Source organism: Orcinus orca, chromosome 2 (assembly GCF_937001465.1).
Source record: "Orcinus orca chromosome 2, mOrcOrc1.1, whole genome shotgun sequence".
Lineage (NCBI taxonomy): Eukaryota > Metazoa > Chordata > Mammalia > Artiodactyla > Delphinidae > Orcinus > Orcinus orca.
Window position 1 is genome coordinate 88,464,553 of NC_064560.1, and position 27,627 is coordinate 88,492,179.

The 27,627-nt window shown below is 36.2% G+C and overlaps 1 protein-coding gene across 5 annotated transcripts in view; it reads left to right on the forward strand.

Annotated features, from left to right (window-relative positions):
• UACA (uveal autoantigen with coiled-coil domains and ankyrin repeats) overlaps positions 1-27,627 on the forward strand; it is a 109,763-nt gene that overhangs the window by 44,064 nt on the left and 38,072 nt on the right. For 4 of the 5 annotated variants that reach the window (XM_049706916.1, XM_033439977.2, XM_033439976.2 and 1 more), the window contains one exon: positions 23,649-23,782. In XM_049706916.1, coding sequence (XP_049562873.1) covers positions 23,685-23,782 — 98 coding nt within the window. In that variant the 5' untranslated portion in view covers positions 23,649-23,684. Of the gene's footprint in view, positions 1-21,129; positions 21,520-23,648; positions 23,783-27,627 lie in introns of those variants that run through there. The other variant, XM_004276251.4, reaches the window with a different exon arrangement.

The following is a 27,627-nucleotide window of genomic DNA, read 5'->3' on the forward strand; positions in this document are numbered from 1 at the left end:
TAAATAATATTTTTACAATTTTTAGAAACATAAATATTAATTTTCCTTTTATAGGGTACTCCCCCACCCCAAATGCCAGGAAAGAGGAGGGAACCTTTTCCTTTTTATATTGCCTTCTCTATACTGTTGGCTCTTTCTAAAAACCATGGGTATGTGTTCAATTCATAATCTAAAAAAGTAAAATTCAGTCCTTAAGCAAAAGCTGCCTGTTTCCTAACCCTCTTATACCTTAACCACAGCCTTATGCTTAAAATGAAGGAAATTTGGAGTTTAAGGTGGAAGCAAAGGAAGCATGTCTGTGGCTGATAGTGAGAGTGGAAGACATGGATGGACTAGAATTGAACAACGTATATGGCCGAGCATTGGTGGGCAGCTCCTCTCAGTATCTTCTTGAGGTTCCTGGAACAGAATTGATGCCAGGGCCACCCCTAGCTCCAGACTTTGTAGGGCTCAGCTCAACTATGGTTTTCTGTGAGATTTTTCTTGCAGCTCTTTGTATATCTTTATGATAAATCCCATTTTTCTTAAGGCAACTGCATGGGTGTTTTATTTCTTGCAAGTAAAGAAGCTTGAATAGAACAATATTCATTGTTGAAAATTCAGAAAATACAGAAAATATAAAGAATTCAAGTCTTCTTTAATCCCACATTCCGTAGCTTTTAACTCTTTGGTTATTTCCTTCCATTATTTTTCTGAATGTTTATTCCTTAAAATTGTGCCCTTACAACCTAGATTAATGTTTGCATGCCTTTTCAATGTACTGAGCTCTGTGATCTTATTTCTAGTTCAGAAGAAAATTAAAGCCAAGGTAAATGAGAATGATTGGGTATGTACTTTTAAAACCTGAATTTTGGAGAGATTTAGTTTTATTATGAAAAGATCAGCAAAGAGTATGTTTCTAAGCTAGCGAGAAAATCAGTGCCATTCACAGTTTTTTACACTTTCCTCTGTGTTGCTCATGTATTATATGTCTTGTAAAAGTTTGAATTAAAAGTTTTGTTAGGGAAGACCCAATTTCCTGTTGTCAGGAAATACCTTTTGTCACTTTGATAAATTCACATTAGGCTTGTTTAAGCAGAAACTCAATCTTGATTGAATTAGAAGAAGCTGAGGAACACTGAAAGTCCACTGAGGTATTAAGTGTCATCTTATTATTGTATAATGAGAACTAAGCAGCTGACTAGTGGGCTGGGTACCTCCATCCAGTCTACCCCTATAGTGAAGCAAGTTTATCAGAAGCTTGCCTGGTAAAGGTAGCATCAGAAGAGTGGGAATGAGTCATACCATTCAAATGTTTAAAGCTGTTGTATTTTGATGACTTGGTGTCCCTGTCATCTTCCTTGGATTGTTCCTGCATGGTCAGTACCTGAATTCCTGAAAACCTTCCCTCTTAAATGCACCTCTGCTCTCATCCCAGTATGTTCATAGGTACTTCAGTTGTGCTCCCACTCTTCGTTTCTATTTTTTGATTAAATGATAACATAGGAAATTTTTAGATTTTCTGTACATCACAGTGCAGCTCGTGGGGATAAAATAACAATTGCTATTTTGCAGTCATAGGATTTGGTAAAATCACCAAATAAAGACAAAACTCTATCTAATACATCTATCAAATAAATTTATCAAATATTCTATCAAATAAGATTTGAGTCTAGGAGATGTGTCGCAAACCTTGTTGCTTTTTTTGGTTGGAGCTTTCCTTGTTTTCTGGCTTTGGTATAAATGAATAGAGGAAAAGCCATTTGGGGCCAAAATTTACTGTATACTTGGGAATGCTTACTATTTAAGGAAGGAGTTAAATCTATAAAAAGTTCTCACTCTTTAAGGCAATTGGAGGTGTGTGTTGGTTTAAAATAGTACAATATGCATACTTGTGAAAGAAGCCACGAAGCACACCTTTTAGCTGGTTATTGCTAGCTCTACTATTTTGCAACCACAGATTCCCTTGAAAAGTAAAACTCTGTAGTACAGTGTAAAACACTCCATTTCAGACAAATTTTCAGCTGAATATTTGTTACAAAAGCAAGTCACAGACATTAATTTTTTTAAAAAATTTAAATCAAATAGTGTTAAAGGACTATCATATGTTTAGGTCTCTGTGCTCTTAAAAATTCTTCTCTTTGAAAGGCACAACATTTTCTTTGAGTATATGTGTTAAAGATATTTCTGTGTATTATTGTGTATCAGATTTTATGAACAGACTTTATGAGCAGCTTGCCTGAGAAGTAATACAAAGGAAAATATTCACAATGTTGCTTTATATTTATATGGCTACCTTTGTATGTGAAGTAGTCAGGTTTAGAAAGAATTCTTTGATTTCAGTTATCTGTTAATTTGTTTATTCAGTCACTCAACAGATACTTAAGTGCCTGCTCTATGCAGTCAAGTGGCTAGGTTGTGAGGATACGGAGTGCTACTCCCTGATCTTGAGGAACTTGTAGACAGACAAGGCGGGGAGACAGTATTACAGTGCTAACACATTTAAATATAAAGCTACAGCACTGTGTAATAAGCTCTGTGAAGGAGAGGTATACCATAATATACATAATAGTGAAGGTCTGACTTGGTCTGGGAAGTCAGAGAAAGTGTCTCTGCAAAAGCTGAGCTGAGATCTAAAAAAATGAGTTATTGTTAAGTATCATAGAGGAAGGAAATGCTGTAATCAGCTACTCTGTGAGGGAACCTGGTACTTTTGAAGAACTTCACTATGAAAAGAGATTAGAGGGCTGGGAGAAGAGTATCCAGCTTCAAGATTACACTTCAGAGGTCAGTAGGGACCAGACTGTGAAGAATCTTAGAGGTCATGTTAAGGATTTGGTTTTGAGAGCAACAGGAAGTTATTAAAAGAGTGTAAATACATTAAGTTTACATTTTAAAAGTTAATCTCTTTGCATTTGATTGCTGTGTAGTAATTCTTAAGGAGTTATGCTGTGTAACCACAACTCAGCTCCTTGGTGGTGGTGGTGGCAGCATAATACTTAACTGCCACTTATTTTGCACTTGTTCTGTTAACTCTAATCCTTATGACTAATGAGGTGGTTGATATTACCTTCATTTGGCAGATGAGGAAATTGAAGCTCCGAAGGAATAAATAATTTGACCAAGGTCGTTAGCAAATAAGTAATCAAGCTGGGAACTTACTGGGAACTTAGTCCCGGATTTTCTGATGCCAAATCCCTGTTGGCTAGTAGGAGCGAGTGCCCTCAACAATAGACCATTGTACTCTTTCTGGCCAAACTGTACGTTCAGACAAGTTCCCAAAGATGTTTTTAATAATGATAAATTAGTGCTTCTCTGAGATTGAGTGTTCAAACGAATTGAATAATAATAATAAAAAGCTTCTCTTAGTGTCCAGCAGGGGGAGCCAGAAAGACTGATATTTGAATACACTTTGGAATTCTCCAAGTTAGGAACATTCATTTGTAAGCAATTCTATTGAACGCATATTAAGAATAACCATTTAAATGAAATGTGTGTATTTTGATTTAAAAGTAAATATATATCTAGGTATTGAAAATGAGGAAGCATGTGTAACAAAATATAAAGTTGTTATTATCCCTTAATGATGGTTTTGCTAGGTTGTCTTTGCTGCTTTTGTTTTGAATATGTATTAGTCTTGTATAATTTTTCTACCATGAGTTTGTGTTATATAATTTAAAAAACTCTTATTTTTTGTTTATATGGGTGAGGTAAGGGCTATTAAATGGTTTATAAAGTGTTTAAAATATTCCTTTAATCTAAAATGCATCACCGATCATTTTAATGCATTATTGATTTACTTGAGAAATCCTTTTCATATCAGCAAAGTAAATTTAGGCCATCACTTAATCTGAATCTTCAAAATTCTGAATTACTGTAGTCTGAATTTAAGAAAATGTATTCAGTAGAAATAAAAGGTGTATTATTTTGGAATCTTGGTTGTCACATTAATAAGAACATCTTAGAGTATAAAAGAAGAAATTCATTATGAATAATATATTTATTTAATAGGATTCAGACTTAGAACTGAGTTAATGGTATCGGCTTTCTCTTGCATCCATTTTGTAGAACTGGTAAAAAGTATAAAACCAAGGTAACCCTTCTATGGAATGATTATTAAATAATCTGTACCCTTTTTTTTGCCAGCATGGTATAGAAAAAAATTGAAGTTTAGAATTAGATAGTCTTGAATTTGAATTTTTACTGTGTCACTTGGTAGCTATTTAACGTTGGCAAGTCAGTAAACTTCTCTAAGTTTCTCTTTATACGGAAAATGAAGATGGTAATAACAGCCTTTTTTGCTTATAGTTGAGGACTACGTGAAGTGTATATGAAGTGCTTATTATTAATAATAAATGTTAATTTATCAGGTTTGCAACCTTATTTTTATTTTTGCCACAACCTCACTTCCAACAACTAAACTGAACTTATTTATCCTTTTAGTAATCTGTATTTACTCATACCCCTACCTGCTATAGAAACATAGCTCCTTCACTAACTGCACTAGTCTATAACCACAGGCATCTTGCACTATATTCAGCTACCAAAATAATAGCTCCGCATCGCAGAATCCCTCCCCTTTTTACCTTTTGCTTCATTTGATTTCTGGATTAATCAACTTTGCTACAGCAACAAATAACCCCCAAATTTTGGTGGATTATAACCACATTACATTACACATAGACTCTGGGCTGCCTGTGCAGAGGGGCTCTACTCCACATGTTTTCATTCTAAGACCCAGACTGAAGGAGCAGCGTCTGTCTGGACCTGCCATTTACGTGGTACTGAGAACTCAGAGGGCCGGCTGAAACTTGTGGTACCTCTTAAAGCTTTTGTTCAGGTGTGGAGTGCTTCATGACTGCCAAAGCATGTCACATGGCTAGGCTCAAAGTTAGCGAGGCACAGGGACAAATATTGTTCCCATTGGAGGTATAGGCAAGTTATAAATTAATGGGCAGGGCTGTATAGCCTCTTCCAAGGATGGGCATGGTAAAGAGTGAACAATAATATAATCTACCACAATCTGTCCTCTTGATTACAAATATTAACTTTCTTCCCTTCTGCATACTAGATTTATTTATCCCTTCCTCGAGAAAAATACCCCAAGAATTTCTTTCAGTCGTTAGAGTTTCTACATCATTTCTGTATGTAGATTTTCTTGACTCAGAGACCAGTTATCTTCCATCCTCCATCTCTCCAACATACAATGTTGGAGCAGGGATAGGCTATCCACAGTAAACCCTCCTGTTAAGAAAGGGGAAGAATAGAGGCACATAGCAATCACACTACAATTGTCCTTGGCAATTGTAAGAATATTCTTGGGTAAATAGAGTGAGGCCTCCTTTTCTTGGCACTAGGGGATGTTCCTTGATTAGGCCCTGGTTTTGGTCCTGTGTGAGGTGCTCTAGTCCGCTGTTTTCCGTGGCCATGAGCTATGCCCTCCGTGAGGTATTTCCTTTGATATACCATGTTCATCCGTACTGGAATAGAGTATTGGAGGGTGTACCCTTCTTAGCTGGGGAATGAGGTAAGTGCTGAGCAGCTTTCCTGGCCTGCTTGTCTACAGAAATTTGGGCACCCAATGATGGTCTAGAAGAGTAACAGACCCTTAGTTCAGTCTGTGGATTGTTTGGGAAGTTGTCTTTTGTCTTCTTATCTATTTGATTTTAGTCAGATCCACGTGCCATGCGCTAGCTATATCCTCAATTCTTTGAGATAGGCATTTTTCTCTAGACATCAATACAATTACCTTGAACTGATCAGGCTTCTGTGGGACCACATCCTTAGTCTCTTCCTGTGGGGAATTCCCCTCCAAGCCATTTTGTTCCACTGAAAGGGTTTACTGGGTGAAAGGAAAACATTTGTTTCCTTTACTCACAACTCACTGAATACTTTTGCACTCCCAAGTATGTGTGGGTTTTTCCACACCAAGCAATTCTCCAATTCTCTGTGGGCACCGACTGGGTGTCCTATAAGGTAACTCAATTCTGCCACTACCCAGAATTAACTCAGACCTTACAGGTTAAGGGCTCAGTCCTGCAAGACTGCCCCTCTCCCACCTTAGATGCCAATCACAAGTCCAATCATTTCACCAAGCTGTCTAATATTTTATACCTAACAGTTTTATTTACCACTACACTATGTGGTTTGCCATTACAGTTTCCTTGCTGTCTGCCACCTGGCCTCAACGCCTGGACTCCTGTTTGACCAAACAACTGGCCTCAATGCCTACATCACATACTTTTATTATTTTTGGTGGTGGTGGTGGTGATGAAAGTAGCACCCTGCTTCTGGTTTCTACAGTGTTCAGCTTTGTTGTAGTAATTACCTCCGCATTTCAGTGGTTTCTCAAAATAACAAACTTATATTTCCTACTGACTTTATGTTGTAGACTGTGAGTCAGCTCTGTAGAAATAGCCTGTGACTCCCCTCCAGAACCAAGGCTGAAGGAACAACCCTTATATGAAATCTCTTGACAAAGCACTGAAGCAAGAAGGCTGGCCCAAATTTGTGTTGCTGCTTCAAGTTTTTGCTTAGATGTGATGTACATCACATCTGTTCATATTCTATTGGCCAAAACATATGACATGGGCAGTCCCCAAATCAATAACCCAGGGACGTCTATCCTTTCCCTATGAGATATGCACAAGTCACACATCTACATGTGGATGTATATATATAATCATCTTGCAAGGAAGTAGGGGATTGAATAATCTCAAATAATAATACTGTCTACCACAACTTTCTCACATAGTTTTGGATAATGCACAAAAATCAGAGTATATCCTTTTTAAAATTTAAGGTCATATTACCTTAATATATTGTATCAATCAGGGTTCTCCAGAGAAATAGAACTAATAGGAGATATCTATATATTTGTATCTCATAGATATCTATATCTAAGAGAGAGATTTATTTACTTTAAGGAATTGGCTTACATGGGTATGGGGCTGAAAAATCTGAAATGTGTAAGGCAGGCCGGCAGGCTAGGAACTCAGGCAGGATTTCTGTGTTACAGTCATGAGGCAGGATTGCTTCTTCTCTGGGAATTTTTAGATTTTGCTCTTCAAGTAATTGGATGAGGCCTACCCCAAATTATCAAGGGTTATCTCCTTTACTTCAGGTCTGCTGATTTCAGATGTTACTCACATCTACAAAATACCTTCATAGCAACACCTAGCCTCCTGTTTGACCAAACAACTGGTCATCATAGCAGAGCCAAGTTGTTATATAAAATTTACCCTCATATATACATAATGCTATTTTGCAGAGAGTAGAGTATGAATACAGAGAGTACTTTCTAATAGGTCTCGTGGTAAGGCAGCAAACAAATTAGCTTGATCACAACTAATAAACTAGATGTATTTTGGCTGAAGATATTTGAGCATCTAAAACAGGGGTTGGCAAACTGTGGCCCACTGCCTGCTTTTTTTTTATATATATATAAATAAAGCTTTATTGTAACACAGCAATGCTTTTTGTGTGTGTATGTGTGTGTGTGTATTATCTGTGGCTGTTTTCATTCTACAGTGGCAGAGTTGAATAGTTACAACAGAGACTGCATGGCTTGCAAGTCCTAAAATACTTACCATCTAGCCCTTTACAGAAAATGTTTGCCAACCCTTAAAGAATACATAGAAATGGTGCTTGCAGTCCTTGCTCTGTTACGGTCCACTCCTAGTTCAGTATTTCCATTCAAGTAGGAATGTATACTTATTAAACATTACAGTAGCAATGTTTTATTGTTGAAAGCCACATATTTTATTAGATTCATAAAATTTAATAATTTCTTAATTGTTTCATTGCACAGACATTCAGAATTTTTAGATCACATGCTGAGTTCAGTTTTTATGGATAAAATATATACGAATGCTGTTAGTTTTTAAATGAATACTTGCGTATCTTTGGGAATGAAGAGAAAGTATTTTTTCTATAAAATTTGATCAACTTCATTTATTACAATTGCAGAATTCATTGTATGTATCTATTTTCCTTCTTTTAAGATGGTTAAAAAGGTATTTCTGTACCCAGCTCATCACCTTTTTTTAGATCATGGGTTAAAAAAAAGTAAACTATTATTTTTTAATTTGATTGCTCTTGTATCTGTAAAATTGAGTTAGAGTACAAGATGTATTTGTTTCCCAACCAAATAGTAAATTGCAGCTTTTGTTAGTAGAGACAGTCTAGGCCCTGGATTCAGACAGTCCTAGGTTTAAATGTAGTGTTTTAAAACAACAGCTATGTTACTTGTTGCTGACTTCATAGGTCAGCAATTTGGGCTGGGCTCTGCTGCATGGTTGTTCCACTGGTCTTGTCTGGGGTCACTCATGTGGTTGCCAAGTCATCTGGTAGCGCCTATAGTGCTGGGTGGTCTAAGTTGGCCACGCTGATGTGTCTGGCACTTTATGCTAGATTGCATGACTGGGTGGCTGGGCTCTTTCTCCCTTAAGCTCTTTCATGCTCTGGGTCACTAACTTGTTTACGCTGTGTCAGCAGCATCCCAGGAGGGGAAGCTATAAGGTCTCTTGAGACTTAGATTCAAAGTTCTACAGGGTCACTTCTGCCACATTCTATTTGTCAAAATAAGTTACAAGTCCAGCCCAGATTTACGGGACGAGGAGATAAATGCCATCTTTTGATGGGAATCATGGCAAAGTCATGTAGCAAAGGGTGGGCTTACAGGAGTGAAAGGAATTAATAGTAGCTGCACAGTCCAACACTGTAAATTCCTTAGTTTCTTTATGCCCCATTTGGAAAGTAGAAATAACAATATGACTTAGAGAGTTCTTCTTATAGTGTAACAAGTATTTCTTAAAGAAGTTTGAAACTGAATCTTTCTTTTAAATGCTGTTTTTTCTTGTTATATACCTAAATATCATGAGAGTATTCATTCTTTCTCATTATTAATTTGGTCATGTATTTTTAATATGGGAGAACTATATTAAGACTCACTGGAAGGAAATCCTGCTTAAAAAGCTGTGTGGGAAGAGTTATGCATATGTGTAGAACTATTATTCATTTCATAATTTAAAAAAAGCAGTTAACTTCTAATGTGTTTACAAAAACATATATTTTCTTATAACCCTCTGTTTGTACATATCTTTATATTTCCCACTTTTAATTTTAAAAATACTGGCTAGTAGGGTAAGATTTATTATTAGTTCAATTCTTGAAGGGTCTTTTGAGTTCTAGCAAACATATTTTTGTTTGGCTAATGTTTCTTTGCAAAGCCAAGAAAAAATAGAAAGCCAAAGATACAAAAATATCTCTTATTTTTCACTGTGGTCAAACCCCATCAGAGGCTCTTTTTTAAGTGTATCTGTTTTGCTTTTTACTTTATCAAGAATAAACATAGAATGCTTCCTCCTGTTTTGAGATATATATATATATATCAAACATTAGCCAAAATGTTTGTTAAAACTCGTCAGAGGAATTACTCTGTTCATTGGTGTATGTAAGGTGGGGTAGGAGGCATAATAGACCCTTCTCTGTTTTTACCTTTATATTGAAAAAGTTTCACTCATGACATTTAGGCATTTAAAGAATTCTAATTTGAATACATTTTTTTCTAAAATTTTCTAAGGAAAAAGTTTATATTTAATTTTTCCCAGATAACCAATTGCTTAACATTTTAAAGGGAATCTTAAACAAAATCTTATCTATCCAGCCTGAGAGCTTTATTCTTGTATGATATACATTTATAATTTTTTGTGTTTAAGATCTATATATATATTTACTTTAGAATTTGATGCTTCTTCTGGTGAGGAAGGGTGAAATAAGTAATATTATGAAACAAATGGCTTATTAAAATTGGAGAGGCAATTTCCTGTCTATTTTAAATAACCTCTTTTGGGTCCCTAGACAGTTCTAATAAAGGAGCAAATACCTGCAATAGTTAGGGGTAGACAGTCTGGTATTTATACAACAGACTAGAATAGAATCAAACCGGGTGGTTAGGAAATCTTATCAAAGCAGTGCTGAGTCTTTTTGACTCCAGTTGTTTAAAGTTTTTTTAGATTTCATAGCACCTTCAGTCCTTAAGATGTTAGATTTATTAAGTAATAATAATAGTTATTATTATTGTTGTCTTTTTTGTGCTTGACATTTTTATGTAGAGCAATCCAGTGAAGCAGGATTAAGCCTGTTAACATCTTAATCAGAAAAATGATGGATGGGGTATAATTTTCCCTTTCCTCTATTTGTTCCATTGAGTCCTGACTATATAGTACTTTCAGATCACACAGTGGAAGGCTTGAGAGGATAAGATGGGGCCTAATTAAATAAGGATAAGGAAAAATCAGAAAGGGAAGAGAGTCTGGGGTCTGGCAAGAAGACAGTGGATGCGCAGCTTTTGTCTCCCTGGTTTATTTTAACATTCTTTTTTTTTCCTTTTTCTATTATGTAAGCTCTAATTTGCTGTTATATAAGAAAGAAGAGTAAATAATCTTTGGACTAAATGGAATGGGGGAAATATTTCTGTCACCAATCCAGTGAACTGTAGAGCAGCTTTTAACTGTGCAGCCTAATCTTCAAGGAATGTTTATGCTTCACGAGCTTTGCTTTCTGTTGTTTGCTCCATTTTCAGTTGTGGCAGAGCTCGTCTTGGGTTTAGTAACAGGAATGGTGATAATTGTAGGATACCGTGGAAGTCTGTTGTCCTTTGTTTCAATTAGATATTTAGGGGTTTGCCTAAATGTATGTGTTGTTTAGCTTTTATTTAGGATTTTTTTCCCCTGGGAGAAGACTTTATTTAGTTGCCTCTATGTTCTTTTTCTTGAAGAGCCTTATCTTGAGGATGTGATTGTGAAATTCTGTTTTTTGGGGTGCTATTTCTCTTTTATGGTGGTTTTTTTAGTGTAGTTCATTGCAAAGTTTGTTTAGGTTTCCAGGTCTGAGGTGGGTGAGGTACATTATGATATTTATTATGTTAAGATAATTGATTAATCTTATAAACACTTCAAGGCAAGTTAAGACTTAGCTGTATATTGTTCAATATAAATGCTTGGAAGTGAAAAAAAGTGGCACTTTAGGATGAATTATTTTTTTAGACTTGATTCTAAAGTGGCCAAAAGAACCTTATGAAGAAGAGTTGCTTTAGTTCCTGAATAAGTCCCTTTTGAAAAATTTTGATGACAAAACTGGGGAAACTCACATTTTGGATCTGGTAGTGCCTGCCCCCCTCCCCCTCCTCATCCCGTGATCCCTCTTACTCATTATTAGTCAGCTAAACTGGCCTTCTTTCAACCATGCCAAACTCACTTCATTGCTTGTTCTCTTCTGAAATGTAAATTCTCTCAGGCTGGCTCTTCCTTTTCACTCAGATACCATCTTCAATATCACCTTCTCAGAAGTTTCTGGGTTACCCAACCCAATAATCTGTCCCCAGCATTCCATCGCATCTCCTTCCCAATTCTCACCTGATAGTTTTTTTTTTTTTCCCTTAGTTGTTTAACCCTATTTTGTTCCTTTAGAACATCAAATTCCATTAGAAGAGAGACTTTGATATGTTTATGGCCTTGATGGTGGTGGTGGTTTCACTGGAATAGACTTATTCTCAAATTCATGGAGTTGTATACATTAAATGTGTACTGCTTTTTACATGTCAATGATACTTTAATAAAGTAGTTTAAAAAAGGAGAGAGACTTTGGCTGTCTTACTCACTTCTATATCCCTAGTGCCATGCATGACATGTAGTAGGTGCTTCATTAAAGTTTGCATATGCAAATGTGGAAATTTTTGTCCCTTTTTTTTTTTTTGCTGTAAAGGACAGCTAAGTTTATGATGTTTAAATTTTTTAAAGATACTTGCATTTTTACATCAAAGATTTATTTTCAGATGATTTGAGAAATGGAAATAGCTTAATTAGTGGAAAGGACTGGACAACAAGTCATAACAATAGGATTCTCTAATCATTCTGCAACTAACTGCAATTGCCTTATACAAAATCCCGTAATCTCCTAGTGACTCAGTTTCTGCACATATAATATGAGAAACACTGTTAGCATTTCATATGATGGGGCTGAGGGAAGTAGTAGGGGTAACACCATTCAGGGATTTGTAGACATCATAAAGGAATTTGTCTGTCTCCTACAAGAACAGAAAACTACTGAAGGATTTTAAGCGAGGTGGGAGAGGGTATTTGGAAGGGAGTGGTGTAGTGGTGGTGGTATGATTAGGTTTTCATTTTGAAAATCACTCTGGCTACAGTGTGGAGAATCCAAGGGAAGGGGCTGGAATGAATATAGACAGACTGTTTAGGAGATTAATGCAGTCATCCTGGTAAGGAATGGTGCTAACTTGAAGTAGGGTAATGTCGATGGACCTGGAGATGAGCTGGTGGATTTGAGTAATAATGGGGAGGTAAAGTCACTGGGATTTGGTGAGTCAGGTGTCAAGACTCATTTCTAGGTTTCTGTCTTGTACAACTAGATGGATCGTGGTATCATTTACTGTGTTAGTGAAACTTGGAATAGGATCAGATTTCAGGAGGAAGAACATGTTTATAGTTTGGGACATGGAGACACTTTTAAGACACTGAAGAAGAATTGTCAAGAAGATATTTGAATACATGGGCCTGGAGATAGAGAAGTCTGGGTTGCAAATGTGTATGGGAGTCATATGTGAATAGATTTTTAAATTGATATATCATGAATATGAAGTGCTTCATAAACCGTAAAGGGCTACATTTGTGTTTAGTTTCCTAATTTGTGGTGCTATTTCAAACCTGGTGATTTCTCTACTCATCTTTTATTTTTATATTATTTTTGATTTTTAGAATAACAAAAAATATTTTGCTAAAACATAAGATTTACAGAAGTTTCCAGACAAGACATACAAAATGGTTACAAGCTTTTTCTTGAAGGGAGGATTCTACACTTGACAGCAAAGTCACAGTGTTATTAGTGAGGGTTGTGATGTTTGTTCAATGTTCCCATTTTGGTTCAAACAATCAAGCTTGTCCATCTACAGCATCTAAATAAAGTTAGACTTGGCTAGAGAGCATATTCTAAAGAACTGGCTAGCTGCTTTTAACCACTGCAATTAGATCACCATAAAAAGGGGGAAAGGAGCCCATAAAATTAAAATAAAACTAACTTCCCCCTCACCAAAAAAAATAAAGAGAAACACCTATCCCCCTGCAGCTAACCCTGACAACTACCTTCATTCACAGTGCTTTCTACTTAAACCATGATGGGGGAAATGCGTAAAAGCAGAAAGGGGCCATTGCTTTTAAATGTTTCGCAACAATCCAGATGATACTTCTAGCCTCTGCTCATGCTTTACAACAGTGAATCAGGACAAGACATATTTGCTGATGGGCATTTAATCATCAAAGGACTGAAGATGTCTGGGCTTTTATTCTGTAATGTTTCTAAAACTGTGTCCATTGAATGCAAACAAAAAAGGAAGAAGTCTTGGCAGAACTGGAGAAGTGATGCACATTTGACGATCGGATTGATGTTAATATTATTCATGGCATATAGCCTAGTCCATGCTCTAGCTGCTTCTATGGCCTGGGCTTCATTGGTCTTCCACTGCTTCGCTACATTATTTGCTAATGGACCATCTGGATTGGGAGCACTTCACAAAGCCTGGATCTGTGCAGATCTACAGTGCTGGGGACCACTGATCTTTCAAAATATCTAAACATATTCTTCCCAAATTGTCTACATTAGGATGATCAATTTTGGTCATGAAACATACTTTAGAGGCTGCCATTGGGTATTCTTCTGGAAGGAATAGTTCAAGTTTAAAAGCCCCTTCCTCAAAAGGGGAATCCTGAGGCTCAGCAATGACCACATGAAAATAACGGGTGTTGGGGCTTCCCTGGTGGCGCAGTGGTTGAGAGTCTGCCTGCCGATGCAGGGGACACGGGTTCGTGCCCCGGCCCGGGAAGATCCCACATGCCACGGAGCGGCTGGGCCCGTGAGCCATGGCCGCTGAACCTGCGCGTCCAGAGCCTGTGCTCCGCAACGGGAGGGGCCGCAGCAGTGAGAGGCCCGCATACCGCAAAAAACAACAACAACAACAACAACAACAAAAAAAAAAACCAACACAAAGAAACAATGTAAACAGAACAGAATAAAATAAAAAAAAAAAAAAAAGAAAAAAAGAAAATAACGGGTGTTGCTCTCATCTGGTTCTGCTTTAATGCCGGGAACTGGTTCTGACAGCAAACGCTGGGTTTCCTTGATAATCCTGAGGCGTAGCCCAGCCATCTTGTCAGATCCAGAGTTCAGCCTCTGGTCTCGTCTCCCTACTCATCTTTTAGTAGATAGTTTAGTCATTTTTTTCTACAATTTTTTTTCTGATTTCCCTCTTTTGAACTACTTCTATAGCTTACATGTAATTAATGTGGTATTATAGCAGTGTATTATGATTATGTGCATGTTTACATATATATCTGTGTCTTTTTCATATTGTGAGATCAGTTAAAGAAAGTAACTGGGTTTTATTCCTGTGAATTGCCTGAGGCCAGGTCTCATGTATGTTTTGTTCCCTATGGTATATCCAGCACCTAACGTGTGGTGTAGCACATACCAAATGGTCATGTATATTTGAATGTTGAGTCAAGTATTCATATCCCTTTACACATAGATGCTCAGTAAATTTTTACTGAACAAATATCCCATCTTTTGGCAGTTATTCAGTACTTATTTTATAAACATTACATAAAAGACAAAGCTCTTTTGCTGCTTCTCCTTATCTATATTAGGGGTTTTTGATCTTGGGGCTTATGGACTCCATATTTGTAGAGAGGAGGTCAATGAAATAATCTGAAAATAAATGTAAATTTTTCTGATTCTGTGCTTATGTATAATTTTTAAAAGAAGGTCCATTGCTTTCATCAGATCTTAATGGGGTCTATGACACCAAAATGATGAAGATCTGTGAATTAGATACTTTTCTTTAGCATGACTTTTCTTGGTTTTAAGCAGTTTACTATGAAAGTTTTGTGGTAATCCTGTATATTTCTCTTTTGGATAATGTATCCAAAATTGCCTTGAGTCTAAAACTGGTCTTCAAATCATATTAGCTGTGGTCTGTTGAGTCCATCCCTTAAATATGTAAGTACTTTATATGAATTTGCGTATATTTTAAAGTCTACTTGTTTATTTGCATCTATAAAGTTCTTCTCAGGAGACCTTCTATCCTAAATATTGCATAAATGAAACAACTGTTGGACTTATTTATGTTTAAAAAATTTTGATTAAACCTTTTAACAGAGAAGAAATTTGAGCTTAATATACAAAATTTTTAGTAATTTTTTTCTGCATGGTGGAATTATAGGTCATTTATGTTTTTATATGTAAAATTAAACATATTATAGATTTTCTACATTGAAGACAAATCACTTTAAAAGTTTTTAAAATATCATTTAATTTCTGAAAAAGTTACAAATTTGCAGTTGATGCTAATATGAGGGAATCACTGTCAGAACTTTTAAGTGATTTCCTTTATGGTAATCTAGAGTTTAAAGCTATCATCCATTTAGCTCTACCTAGTGAAATAACTGCTTTGTGTTAGAATGTTGTATTTATTCTCTAGAAATAGCTGTATTTTGACTTTTACCATAAATGTGTTGGCTTGCTGCATTCTGAGTTTGATGAATATCTTCTTTTCAAACCAGTGCAGTACTGAAGTATAGAAATATATTTATTATAATATGTGGTAAACATTAATGCTTTTTTAAAAAACTTACTGCTTCTTTTTAGAATGCTTTCATTCGATGGCACAGGGCTCATCTTGTAAGTATATGGCTGTGAATGACAATAGCGTCATTTTAATCCAGAGAAGACTGAGTGGAAAGGATATATACTGCATTTCCTGCCATATTAATGAATTAGTGAAGGGTCTTGGTAATAAGCATGTAATATAGTTTAAAAGTTTATACATCAGATTTATTGGACCATGTATCAAAAGTGCATGAAATATACAGAAGCTGAGAGAATAGTTTAGTATAATGAACCCCAATGAGCCTGTAACTCAGCTTTAACAGTTATTAACCTATGGCCAATCTTGTTTCATGTATATCCTCACCCTCTTAATTTTGTTTTTAAAAAGTTTATTAATTGATATGAATCATGCTAATGATACTGTGAGAGACTGCATTTCTTTTGTTTTATTTTTACTTTTAATTGTGGTAAAGAAACACAGTTTACCATCTTAACCATTTTTAAGTGAATCTTTCAGTAGTGTTAAGTATATGCACATTGTTGTGTAAATTATCACCAGAAGGTTTTCATCTTGCAAATCTGAAATGCTATATCCATTAAACAACAACTCCCCGTTTTCCTCTTTCCCCAGACCATGGTAACCACCATTCTACATTTTGCTTCTATGAATTTGACTACTTTGGATACCTCATATAAGTGGAATCATACAGTGTTTATCTTTGGGGGGCTGGGATTTATTTCACTTAGCATAATGTCCTAAAGATTCATCTATGGTGTAGCATGTGACAGAATTTCCTTCCTTTTTATGCCTGATTCATATTCCATTGCATGTATATACCGCATTTTGTTTATCCATTCATCTATCAATGGATATTTGGGTTGCTTCCACCTCTTGGCTATTGTGAATTATGCTGCAGTGAACATGGGTGTGCAAATACCTCTTTGAGGCCCTACTTTCAATTCATTCAGATATATACCCAGAAAAGGGATTGCTGGATCTTATGGTAGTTCTATTTTTAATTTTTTGAGGAGCCTCCGTCTTGTTTTCCATAGTGGTTGCACCATTTTTCATTCCCACCAACAGTGCCCAAGGGTTCCAGTTTCTCCACATCCTTGTCAACACTTACTATTTCTATTTTTTTGATAGTAGCCATCCTAATGGGTGTGAAGTGATATCTCATTATGATTTTGATTTGCATTTCTCTAATTTAATGATGCTGAGCATCTTTTTATATGCTTGTTGGTCATTTGTATATCATCTTTGGAGAAATGTCCGTTCAAGTCCTTTGCACATTTTTAATTGGGTTATTTGTTTCTTTATAATTGAGTTACAGTTCTTTACATATTCTGCATATTAAACCTTCATCAGATATATGATTTGGAAATGTTTTCTCCCATTCTTTAGGTTGCCTTTTCACTCTGTTGTTTGTGTCCTTTGATGTACAGAAGTTTTTAAGTTTGATGTAGTCCCATTTGTCTATTTTTGCTTTTGTTGCCTGTGCTTTTGGTGTCATATCTAAGGAATCGTTAAATCCAAAGTCATGAAGCTTTTCCCCTATATTTTCTTCTAGGAGTTTTATATTTAGATGTTAAATTTAGGTCTTTAACTTTAGCCTTTAATCATTTTGAATTAATTTTTCTATATGGTGTAAGATAAGGGCCCAACTTCATTCTTTTGCATGTGGATATCCAGTTTCCTCAACACCATTTGTTGAAGAGACTGTCCTTTCCCCATTGAGTGGTCTTCGCACCCTTGTCAAAGATCATTTGACCACATATGTGAGGGTTTATTTCTAGGTTCTTTATTCTATTTCATTGATCTAAGTATCAGTCTCTATGCCAGTACCATACTGTTTTTTTGCTTTGTTTTTTTTTGTTTTTTTTGAGGTACGCGGGCCTTTCACTGTTGTGGTCTCTCCTGTTGCGGAGCACAGGCTCCGGATGAACAGGCTCAGCAGCCATGGCTCACGGGCCTAGCTGCTCCGCGGCACGTGGGATCTTCCCGGACTGGGGCACGAACCTGTGTCCCCTGTATTGGCAGGTAGACTCTCAACCACTGCGCCACCAGGGAAGCCCCCCCCCCATACTGTTTTGATTACTGTAGCTTTGTAATATATTTTGAAATCAGGAAGTGTGAGACCTCCAACTTTGTTTTTCTTTTTCAAGATTATTTGGCTATTTGGTTTCCCCTGAAAGGCAGTATGAATTTTAGGCTGGATTTTTCTATTTCTGAAAAAAATGCCTTTGGAATTTTGATAGAGATTGTGTTGAATCTGTGGATTGCTTCGAGTAGTATTGACATTTAACAATAGTAAGTCTTCCAAGCTGAACACAAACTGTCTTTCTATTATTTGTGTCTTCTCTAATTTCTTTCAGTAATGTTTTGTAGTTTTTGGTATACAGGTCTTTCACTTCCTTGGTTAGGTTTATTCCTAGTTATTGTATTATTATTATTTTTTCAAGTTAGTGTTTCTGTTTCGTTTTTAACATCTTTATTGGAGTATAATTGCTTTACAATGTTGTGTTAGTTTCTGCTGTATAACAAAGTGAATCAGCTATAAGTATACATATATCCCCATTATTGTATTATTTTTGATGCTATTGTAAGTGGAATTGTTTTCTTAATTTTATTTCTGGATTGCTCATTGTTAGTGTATATAGAAGCACAATTGATTATCGTGTGTTGATTTTGTATCCTGTAACTGTGCTGAATTCATTTATTAGTTCTAACAGTTTCTTTTTCTTGTGGAATTTTTAGGGTTTTCTATGTATAACATCATGGCATCTGCAAACAGAAATAATTTGACCTCTTCCTTTCCAATTTAGATACCTTTATTTCCTTTTCTTGTCTAATTGTTCTGGGTAGGACTTCTAATACTATGTTGAATAAAAATGGTGCGAGTGAGAATCCTTATCTTGTTCCTGGTCTTAGAGGATAAGTGTTTCACCATTGATATGATGTTAGCTATGTGCTTTTTATATATTACCATTATTATTATTATTTTAAAAAAGATGTTGGGGGTAGGAGTTTATTAATTAATTAATTTATTTTTGCTGTGTTGGGTCTTCATTTCTGTGCGAGGGCTTTCTCTAGTTGTGGCAAGCAGGGGCCACTCCTCATCGCGGTGCACGGGCCTCTCACTATCACGGCCTCTCTTGTTGCAGAGCACAGGCTCCAGACGCGCAGGCTCAGTAGTTGTGGCTCACGGGCCTAGTTGCTCTGCGGCATGTGGGATCCTCCCAGACCAGGGCTCGAACCTGTGTCCCCTGCATTAGCAGACAGATTCTCAACCACTGTGCTGCCAAGGAAGCCCCCATAAATTACCATATTATGTTGAGGTAATTTCCTTCTATTTCCAGTTTTTTGAGTGTTTTTATCATGAAAGATTTTAAATCTTATTTAATGATATTTCTACATTAGTTGGACTTTTGTCCTTAAGTCCATTACATGGACTTTTGTCCTTAAGTCAGTTAATGTGGTGTATTACATTGGTCAATTTTCATGTGATGCACTGTCCTTGCATTCCAAGAATAAATCCCACTTAGTCATGGTGTATAATCCTTTTAATGTGCTGTTGAATTCAATCTGTCCCCCTGATTATTCTGATTTCTTTTGAAGTAAATACCAGAAACAGGCATTAAGCTGATAAACAGGTAAACACATGATATAAGGGCAGATACTGATAACGATTATGAAGATAAGTGAAACAGGGCAGAAAGATAAAGAGTGGCAAGGGTAGAATGGGGCTGGTACTGTTTAGATACAGAGGTTTGAGAAGCCCTCTAACACAGTGATATTTAAGAAGAACCAGAACGAAGGTGAGGGAAGAACCTTACAGACACAGGGGACAGCAGAGGTGGGAATTTGCTTAGAGATCTTGGGAAATACCTGGGAAGGCAGGAGCGAGAGTAGGGACAAGAGAGTAAGTCACAGAGGCTGGGGAGGTTCTCGATATCCGCAGAATAGGAGGGCACATAAATCCCATCTCCTGAGCCTTAGCACAAACAGCTCCATATATGGCTTTTATTACACATTACAGATCTCCCCCTGTCTTTTTATTTCCTTTGCCTTTGCTGTCCTATATATAGAAAGAATGTGCTTGCTTTGTTAACCAAAGGACAGGGCCTGAGTTCTATCCCACCCAGATTTCCTCTGAAGACCGGTGAAATGGAGTGGGTGGAGTCACTGGGTCCAGCCAGAATCCATTGTGATGTCTAATGTGATTTGGGGGGAAAAAAAATCATTGTTTCAAAAATAAAACATTATGGTATATGATCTTATATATTTTATAATTAGAATATGTACCTAATATTTTAAATTTAAATAGTAGGAAATGGATTTCTTGATGAAATTTGTAACAGAACTTTTAACTGGCAGCATGATCTATAGTATAGAGTTACCTCCTTCCTATAAACAGTTGTGTTGGGATGTTTAGCATTCCCATGAAATGATTTCCCAAATCTGCCTTTTTGGAGGAAGTGTAAAGTACTCTCGTGCTACTGTGGGAACTAGAAGGTACAGAACACCCTGGAGCTTGTAGACATTTGTCACCATCCTTGATAATGTAAGGAATGTTGTGGCACAAGCATGTTAAGCATCATGGAGAATGTGGAGAGGTTGTTTGCTTTGTCCCCAAATGGAGTTTTATTTACAATCTTGCTCAGTGATTTATGCATTTGTCTCCTCTAGTATTTAATCGTTTTATTTCTTTGTTAAAATCCCTGAATCTAGATAATTTGATTCCACTTATAAAATATTTACTTGTTATATTAGGCAGGGTGCTAAACTTGGAAATTAAGAGTACTGAGTTAAATTTAAAATTTGTTGAAAAGTATTCATCATAATGCAGACTATTTAATGTCTTGGCAGTGCCTCTGGCTCTTCTCATTTAACGTGTTAGGAGACAGACTGGCAGCAGTTGTAAGCTGAAACCTGGTTGTATGCTGAACGAGACTGATAGGGGTACAAGGAAAATGGAGAAAATCTGAAAATGTTTCTGTGTGTGTGTGTTTCCTTAAATTAAAGTGTGACACATTTGCTTAAAATAGAATTTTATATTCTGTTTATCAAGGTTTTTATAACTTCATGATAGAGGATCCTAAGACTGAAACTGGTTTTAAATATTGTTTTGTGGAATAACCAAAGTTGTCTCTTAACAATTTTGTCGTGATGTCACGCAAGTTGCTTTGATATAATAAGCATGTTTTACAGTGTGTTTGAGTCATTTTTCCCTAGCAGACCTCAAGTTTATTACTCAGAGGAGAAGCATGAATTTACAGTATATTCTTAGCTGCTCTTCTCTATCTATCACTCAGCTGTCAAGGCCTATGGAATCTAAAATAGATCCTGACCAATGGGAGACAGCCTACACACTGCTTACGGGATGATTCGGATGTGGACAGCTTTATCGTGCACAGATCCTGGTCTGTGTTGCAGTGTTGAGGCGGCAGGATGCAGAGTTGAAGTTTTCCAGTGGAGTCCCTGAAAAGGGACAGCTTTGAAAGACAGCTTCTAAAGAATAACAAATAGGAGGAGTTACAGTACCTGATTTGGGGACTGCTCTTACTCAAGTGCTGCACAGCAAGGAAGATAATTTTCAAGCGTTATGAAGGCGGAGGAGGATTCTGAAGACGAGGAAAATATCGTTAGAGATCCAAGCTAAGTGTAGCCCAGCATGAAGACTGCAGAACAGGAAGAGTTGTAACGGGAAGGACCGAGTCACTTGTTAGGCGTTTCTCTGAGGGCTTGCTTTGTGAGCTACAGAGATTTGTAACTTAATGCGAAGTAGTTTGCTGTTAGCAACAAGAAACTAAATCCTGTCTATGATGAACTGTTGGTTTTCTTGTGCTCCTAAGAACAGAGTAGGTATCCCTGTAGTCCAGTGTAACAAGAGTCTTGGCTAGGCTTTTCAAACCGTATTCTTTTAAAATGTACTGTTTATTAATTTTGGTTTCTTTGTCTATTATATTCTCTCTGCTTTATTTGATTAGCAGATTGGGGTTAGTGATCGAAAACAAAAGTTCTTGTTTCTTTTTCTGTGTTTAAAAAGCATATAATAGAATCTTAATAATTGAGCAGTATTTCTGTTAACTGACAGTGGACCAAAATGGAAAACAATGCTTAGTGGAGTAGAATTGAGAATCACAGGATAATATGAGACTTTAATCTCATTTAATTATCTTTTAAAGAGCCTTACTTTTGGATTTTACAATTGTTTTAGTGTTTTAGATAGTTCCTTTCTCCACCAGGACTTTACCTGGGAATAAAGTTGAGTTGTTCTAACTAAAAGGATAAACTAATCAATTTAGAGCAAGCGTTTGTGTGCTAAACGTGACTTAATCCCTTAGGCATTTGAAAACACAAAGCCTACATCTACTACCACTCCCCAATTTAGAGTCAGTAAACTGATTGTTTTGTTTTAAAGTTAAAGAAAGGGGATGCCTAAAATGTAGTTTAGACTTTGAGCCAGTGAGTAGGGCTTAGCCACTACTCATAGTTGGTAGTTTGAACTTTTCAGGTTAGAAAGAAGTGGGTTCATCTCCAAATTTGACTAGAGACAACAATTCTGAAGTCTGTGTAGGTACTTGAATCAGATTTCAGGGGTGGGTTAAAATTTTAATGTATTTATCTTTTTTCATATTCAGTTTTTATATTTTTCACTTCAAGTATTTAATGAATGCATTGCTTATTTAGCTAGAAAATTGGTTGCTTTCTTTTTTTCTGGTTTAGAGGGAATAGTAGATATAAAATAATCATACTGATCCAGCATTTAGAGGATATGCTTCATTTAAGTGATTCATTCCCCCCCCCACCCAGAAATTTGTTATGGTGTTTGTGGATATAGGAATTGCTTTGTAAGTTAAGTGAAAAATATGTACATCTTTTTTTGTTCTAGAAATGATGCTGGACTTAGCAAAGAATTTAGCAATAAGTTTACTGTATAGAATTTTAAAAGGCTAAAACCTTACTTGTTTAAATAATGTATATTTTAGTGCTGGGTTCTACATTTCTACTTACTAAGAAAAGGTTGAAGTTATTGGCTTCAGAATGTCTTGAATATATTTTATCCAATCAAAGCTAAAGATAACCTTGATATAATTAAAATATACATCATGTGATACATTCTCCTATTAAAAAAAATTGCCTTTGAGCTTCCTTTTAAATACACATGCACTGTTTTTGTTGAAATAAAAAATCTTTTTTAACAAAAGCAATATATGTTGAATGTAAAGAAGGAAGAAAATGAAAGTCATCTGTGATTCTATAATTTTAGGATTTTTAAGTAGTTAGTACTTTAGAGTCTTTTTTTTTTCTTCATTTTATTCTATGTAGAAGTTTCTTTTTATCCTAACATATAAGCATAATGGATTGCTTTTTCTCTTGAGTGTACGTGTGTGTAATTTGTCTCCATAATTATATTTCAAACAGTGCCTTTTAAGCGAGTAGTGGTGGTGGGGTTCTTAAAAGGTGTGCAGAATTCCACTGTGTCTAAGGGTCTTGGGAGATAATCAGAGCCAAATCTGAAAGCATGAGTTACAGAATAGGAAAAAAAAGAGCACACTGATTTTTGAAGTCATGAGAAATCTCGATTGAGCTTGGCTGCTTGAGTCGTTTAATGTCCCTGGAGTCTTGATTTTTCTCATCTGTTAAGTGAGGATGATAATTCTAGTTTATTAGGGTCGTTCGAGTCATTCATGCCTGGAACAGCGTAGGTGTTCAATCTTTCTCTGCTCTGATGGCAAAGAAAACAGGGCAGAAAACATGAGAGACATCCTTTTTCTCAAAAGTATAATTAAAACATTTCTTGTACATCAGGTGTTTTTTGTGACGTTGGAACAGCAGGGACAAGGAAATTTGGGGTGCAGCTGGTAACTGAGTGATGTATTATACATTACTGCTTTCCCTTCTCTTTTTTATTCTCCCCTTCTTTCGAAAGTCTTACTAATATATATAGTATGCCATGTTTACATTCTTTTTTTCTTTTTTGTAGCAAGCAACAGATTGGAACAAATATGATGACCGATTGATGAAAGCAGCAGAAAGGGGAGATGTAGAAAAAGTGTCCTCAATCCTTGCTAAAAAGGGGGTCAATCCAGGCAAACTAGATGTGGAAGGCAGATCTGCGTGAGTATTACGATAATTCCCTAAAGGAAATTTGGGGAGACCCTTGGGATACAAATGAAATTTGTGAATTATGGTTATCAACATTTAATTTAAAAAAACCTTTATCAAAACACACACTATAAAATCTTTCAACATCACTTTCAAACAATTTGGACTAATAATTGTTCTCAATATGAAAGATTTTCAAGTGAGAGAAAGAATACTAAAATACTACCCAGTGGTCTAATTGTTTGGACGCTGTGGCAAACCATAGCCTGGGTTATTTGGTGCATTTTTATTCGGTGCAATTTTGTTTATAAGCTTTTTTATACTCCTTATCATATTTGATCCTCGCAGTGGCCCTTTGAAAAAAGTTTACAGAGGTTAAATAACTTGGTCTAGTCTCATTAAAAGTCACAGGTCTGGGCTTCCCTCATGGCACAGTGGTTAAGAATCCACCTGCCAAGGCAGGGGACACGGGTTCGAGCCCTGGTCCAGGAAGATCCCACATGCCGCAGAGCAACTAAGCCCGTGAGTCACAACTACTGAGCCTGCGTGCTATAACTACTGAAGCCTGTGCACCTAGAGCCCGTGCTCCACAACAAGAGAAGCCACTGCAATGAAAAGCCCGCTCGCCACAACTAGAGAAAGCCCACACGCAGCAAGGAAGACCCAATGCAGCCAAAAAAAAAAAAAAAAAAAGTCACAGGTCTGTGATGTAAACCCCAGTTTTCTGTCTTGGAAGAGTTCTGTAAATTACACTGCCTTTTCCTCTTAACCCCCAATCCATTTTTATATTTGGGTAATTAATTTAAATGAGAATGTTTCAGGCAGTAGGGAGGCAGAATGACTAGTGTGACTTAGGGAGATACAGGTAGTGATCCTACCCTTTTGCTTTTGTTACTGAGGACTTTACATGCTTATGAACCAGGCATCTTTTCTCTCACCTCTCCCCAGTCTTTATCATTTCTCTTCCTGTTGAGGATGGGGAGCAGTTGGGTTAAAGGGTAGATCTAGCTTCTGTTACTACCCTCTATAAATATAGCAGTTAAAACCTTATCTGGGAAACCTTCCAAAATTAGAGGTGAAAAGTCTCGTTTCCTAAAATTCCTCTCCGCCTTATACTTGCGTAAGTTTTTTTTTAGACTATTATAACTGGAAACCAGATACTAAATATAGAAATGAATATTAAGAAGTGGATAGTTAATGTTTGATGTAGGTCACTACCTTAGAATGCTTAGATATTTAAGTATAGTGAAAATAGCAAAGCATGACTTTAAGTTGTTCATAAGAGCAATAAAGTTTGAGAAGTTCCAGTTTTTTTATACTGTTTCAGTTTTATCAAGTAGGCAATTTGATAGCTACAGAAACTGGTTATTTTGAGTCCTGCTGCTATTTTTGCTAATTTTAAACCATTTATAGGGCTCACAGTATAAATAGTGAAAATTTAATATCTAAAACTGACTGTTTTTCTTTTTTTTTTTCCAAAATGCCAAGATGTTAAAAGATAAAAGGATCTTCTTTGGGATGAAAATCTTCAGTGAAACCTAATTTCTTCAGTTCTGTCCGTCCATGCTTTGAATGTTTTGAAAGAATGATTACTTGAGTTTTTGTTCAGGTTTTTTTGATCTAAGGTTCAACTTTGAGGGAAATTATTTGTATTAATGGTCAGAATTATGAAAATCTGGTGTAATTTGATTAACAATGAACTTTAGTTTGTGAAATATTTGAGTAGTATTAGTTTCTGAGGTTTTCACTGTAGGAAGTAGAATTCTTTCTGGGATTCATAGGATAAAATATTTTCCTTTTGTTACTCACACACAAACTGTATTCTTTCTTAATTAAAGCATTTTATATTTAGTCAACTATAGGATATATTACAAATATATTTTCTGTAATTATAAAAATAATGTGATTTTGAATGATTTTTTTGGTTTTCAATTTTTGAAATTTAAGACAAAAGTAACATGTCCTTCTTGACCTCTATCCAATTCAAAAATGAAATATTTGAGGCCTAGCCATAGTCACTGCAAGGATCTGTTTTCTTCCTGTTTGCCTCTTTCCTAGGGTGTAGCCCTTTGCCCAGGCAAAATGGGGCAGGTTCACCAAGAAGCTTCACTGCCACTTGGAGAGCCATGGATTCCAATTCCTGTCTCCCCATCCCCTCAGGCTGTCAAAAGTACTGTTCAGCCTCCCAGCTGTTTTCTCTGGAATCAGCAAATGCTCCTAGACAAAAAGTAGCCCCAAATACCAAGCTCACCTCTCTGGGCCTCTGTCCTTCCCTGCATACTGGCCTAGTAATTTTTCACTGTCTTGTTAGCCTACTGATACCTTCAAGCAGATGCATTATTTTTTATGAAGCTCTTCTAGTTGTCCTCAGAGGTGGGGACTGTCCATATTACCTGGATCTCCTATTATAGAAGTAAAAGTACTTGTTTAAAAAATGAAAACTTAAAGTTGATTTTTTTAATTGAAAAAGAGTATTTCTATAAAGCAGTTTTCCAAATTTCCTTTGCAACTCTGCATACAATTTAATGATTGATATATCTTCTTTCTGAAGCACATCTACTATTTATAGCACAACAGTATTAATAATGCATTGTAGATTTGCTGTGATTTCTGCCCTTTTAAGTGCATCATCAGTATAATGTTGAGTTATTTTGAAGAAAGAAGTCTTTCAGATTTTGTGAGCTAAGAAATGAAAACAAGCAGACAATAAATGAGATCCCCAAGATTGTTAGAAGACTAAAAACCTTTGCTTGATGGAAATTACCATTCCTCTAAAGGTTCTCATGGTGCATTGCATAGTATAATTCTCCACTTCAGTGTTGCAAAGAGATTGATACCCTCAGCCTTATAGCAATTTAAGGAGAACTTATCTGACTTTTAAGAACACTTTATTCCTTTAACATCTCTTTCTCTCTAATTCAAACTTTACACAAACCTGGTTTACTTTACTTAGTAGTGCTCAGTCTCTAGTTTGCATTTATATCCCTTATAATACTAATAGAGGCATAACTAGTGTTGTAATATCTGGAAATGAATTTGCTAGCTATCTCCAGATTTTGTCTCTAAGCATTCAGTTATTCAGATATTTGAGGGTGCATCATCTGTCTGGTACTTTCATTGGTTCTGGGAATATAATAGGAAGCAGAACAGACAAGAATTCCCGCTTTCATCTAGTTAGTTGAGTAGGAAAAGATTAATAGACCATAAGGAAAATAAATCTTGAATTTATATATAGTATTAGAAAATGTGTAATTCTATTCAGAATAATGAAGGCCAGGATGGGGAAGCTAGGAGTACTAAGGTTGCAGCGGATGGGGAAATGTAAAATTTTCAAATGGTATGGTTAGGGAAGACCCCGACAGGGAGTGTGCTGCCAAGTGTGTCTGTATCCAGGCACCTTGCTGAGCCTTTACCTCCTGGCAACTTCACGATGGGTACGGTACTCGTTTAGGACCTGAGTTCAATGTCCTTTGCCAACAAGTCCTACAGTATTTACTTACAATGTCAGTTCTTAATGCACACAAAATATTTCTGTAAATGTTTATTGATTAAGAAAGTATTAGATGATCAAAGAAACAATGGGATATTTTATCATGTATCTTGAGTACTTGATGGCTTAAAGTTATTTCGTGTTCAACTCTGTGTGAAATTTGAACCAGTCATACAGGTCTCTGAGTAAAAGGAAGAATAATGTGGTAGTACTTCAGGAAGAAGGTGATGCCAGATCTTTTGTGGCTTTCAAGTGTAGCTTAGCTTGTTTTGAAGACTTTTCTGTGCCAGGTTTAATATGATAATTCTAAAGAGATGGATAAGTGTTTTGATCTGTCTTTGGCCTTAGCATTCCGTTGTAACTTCAT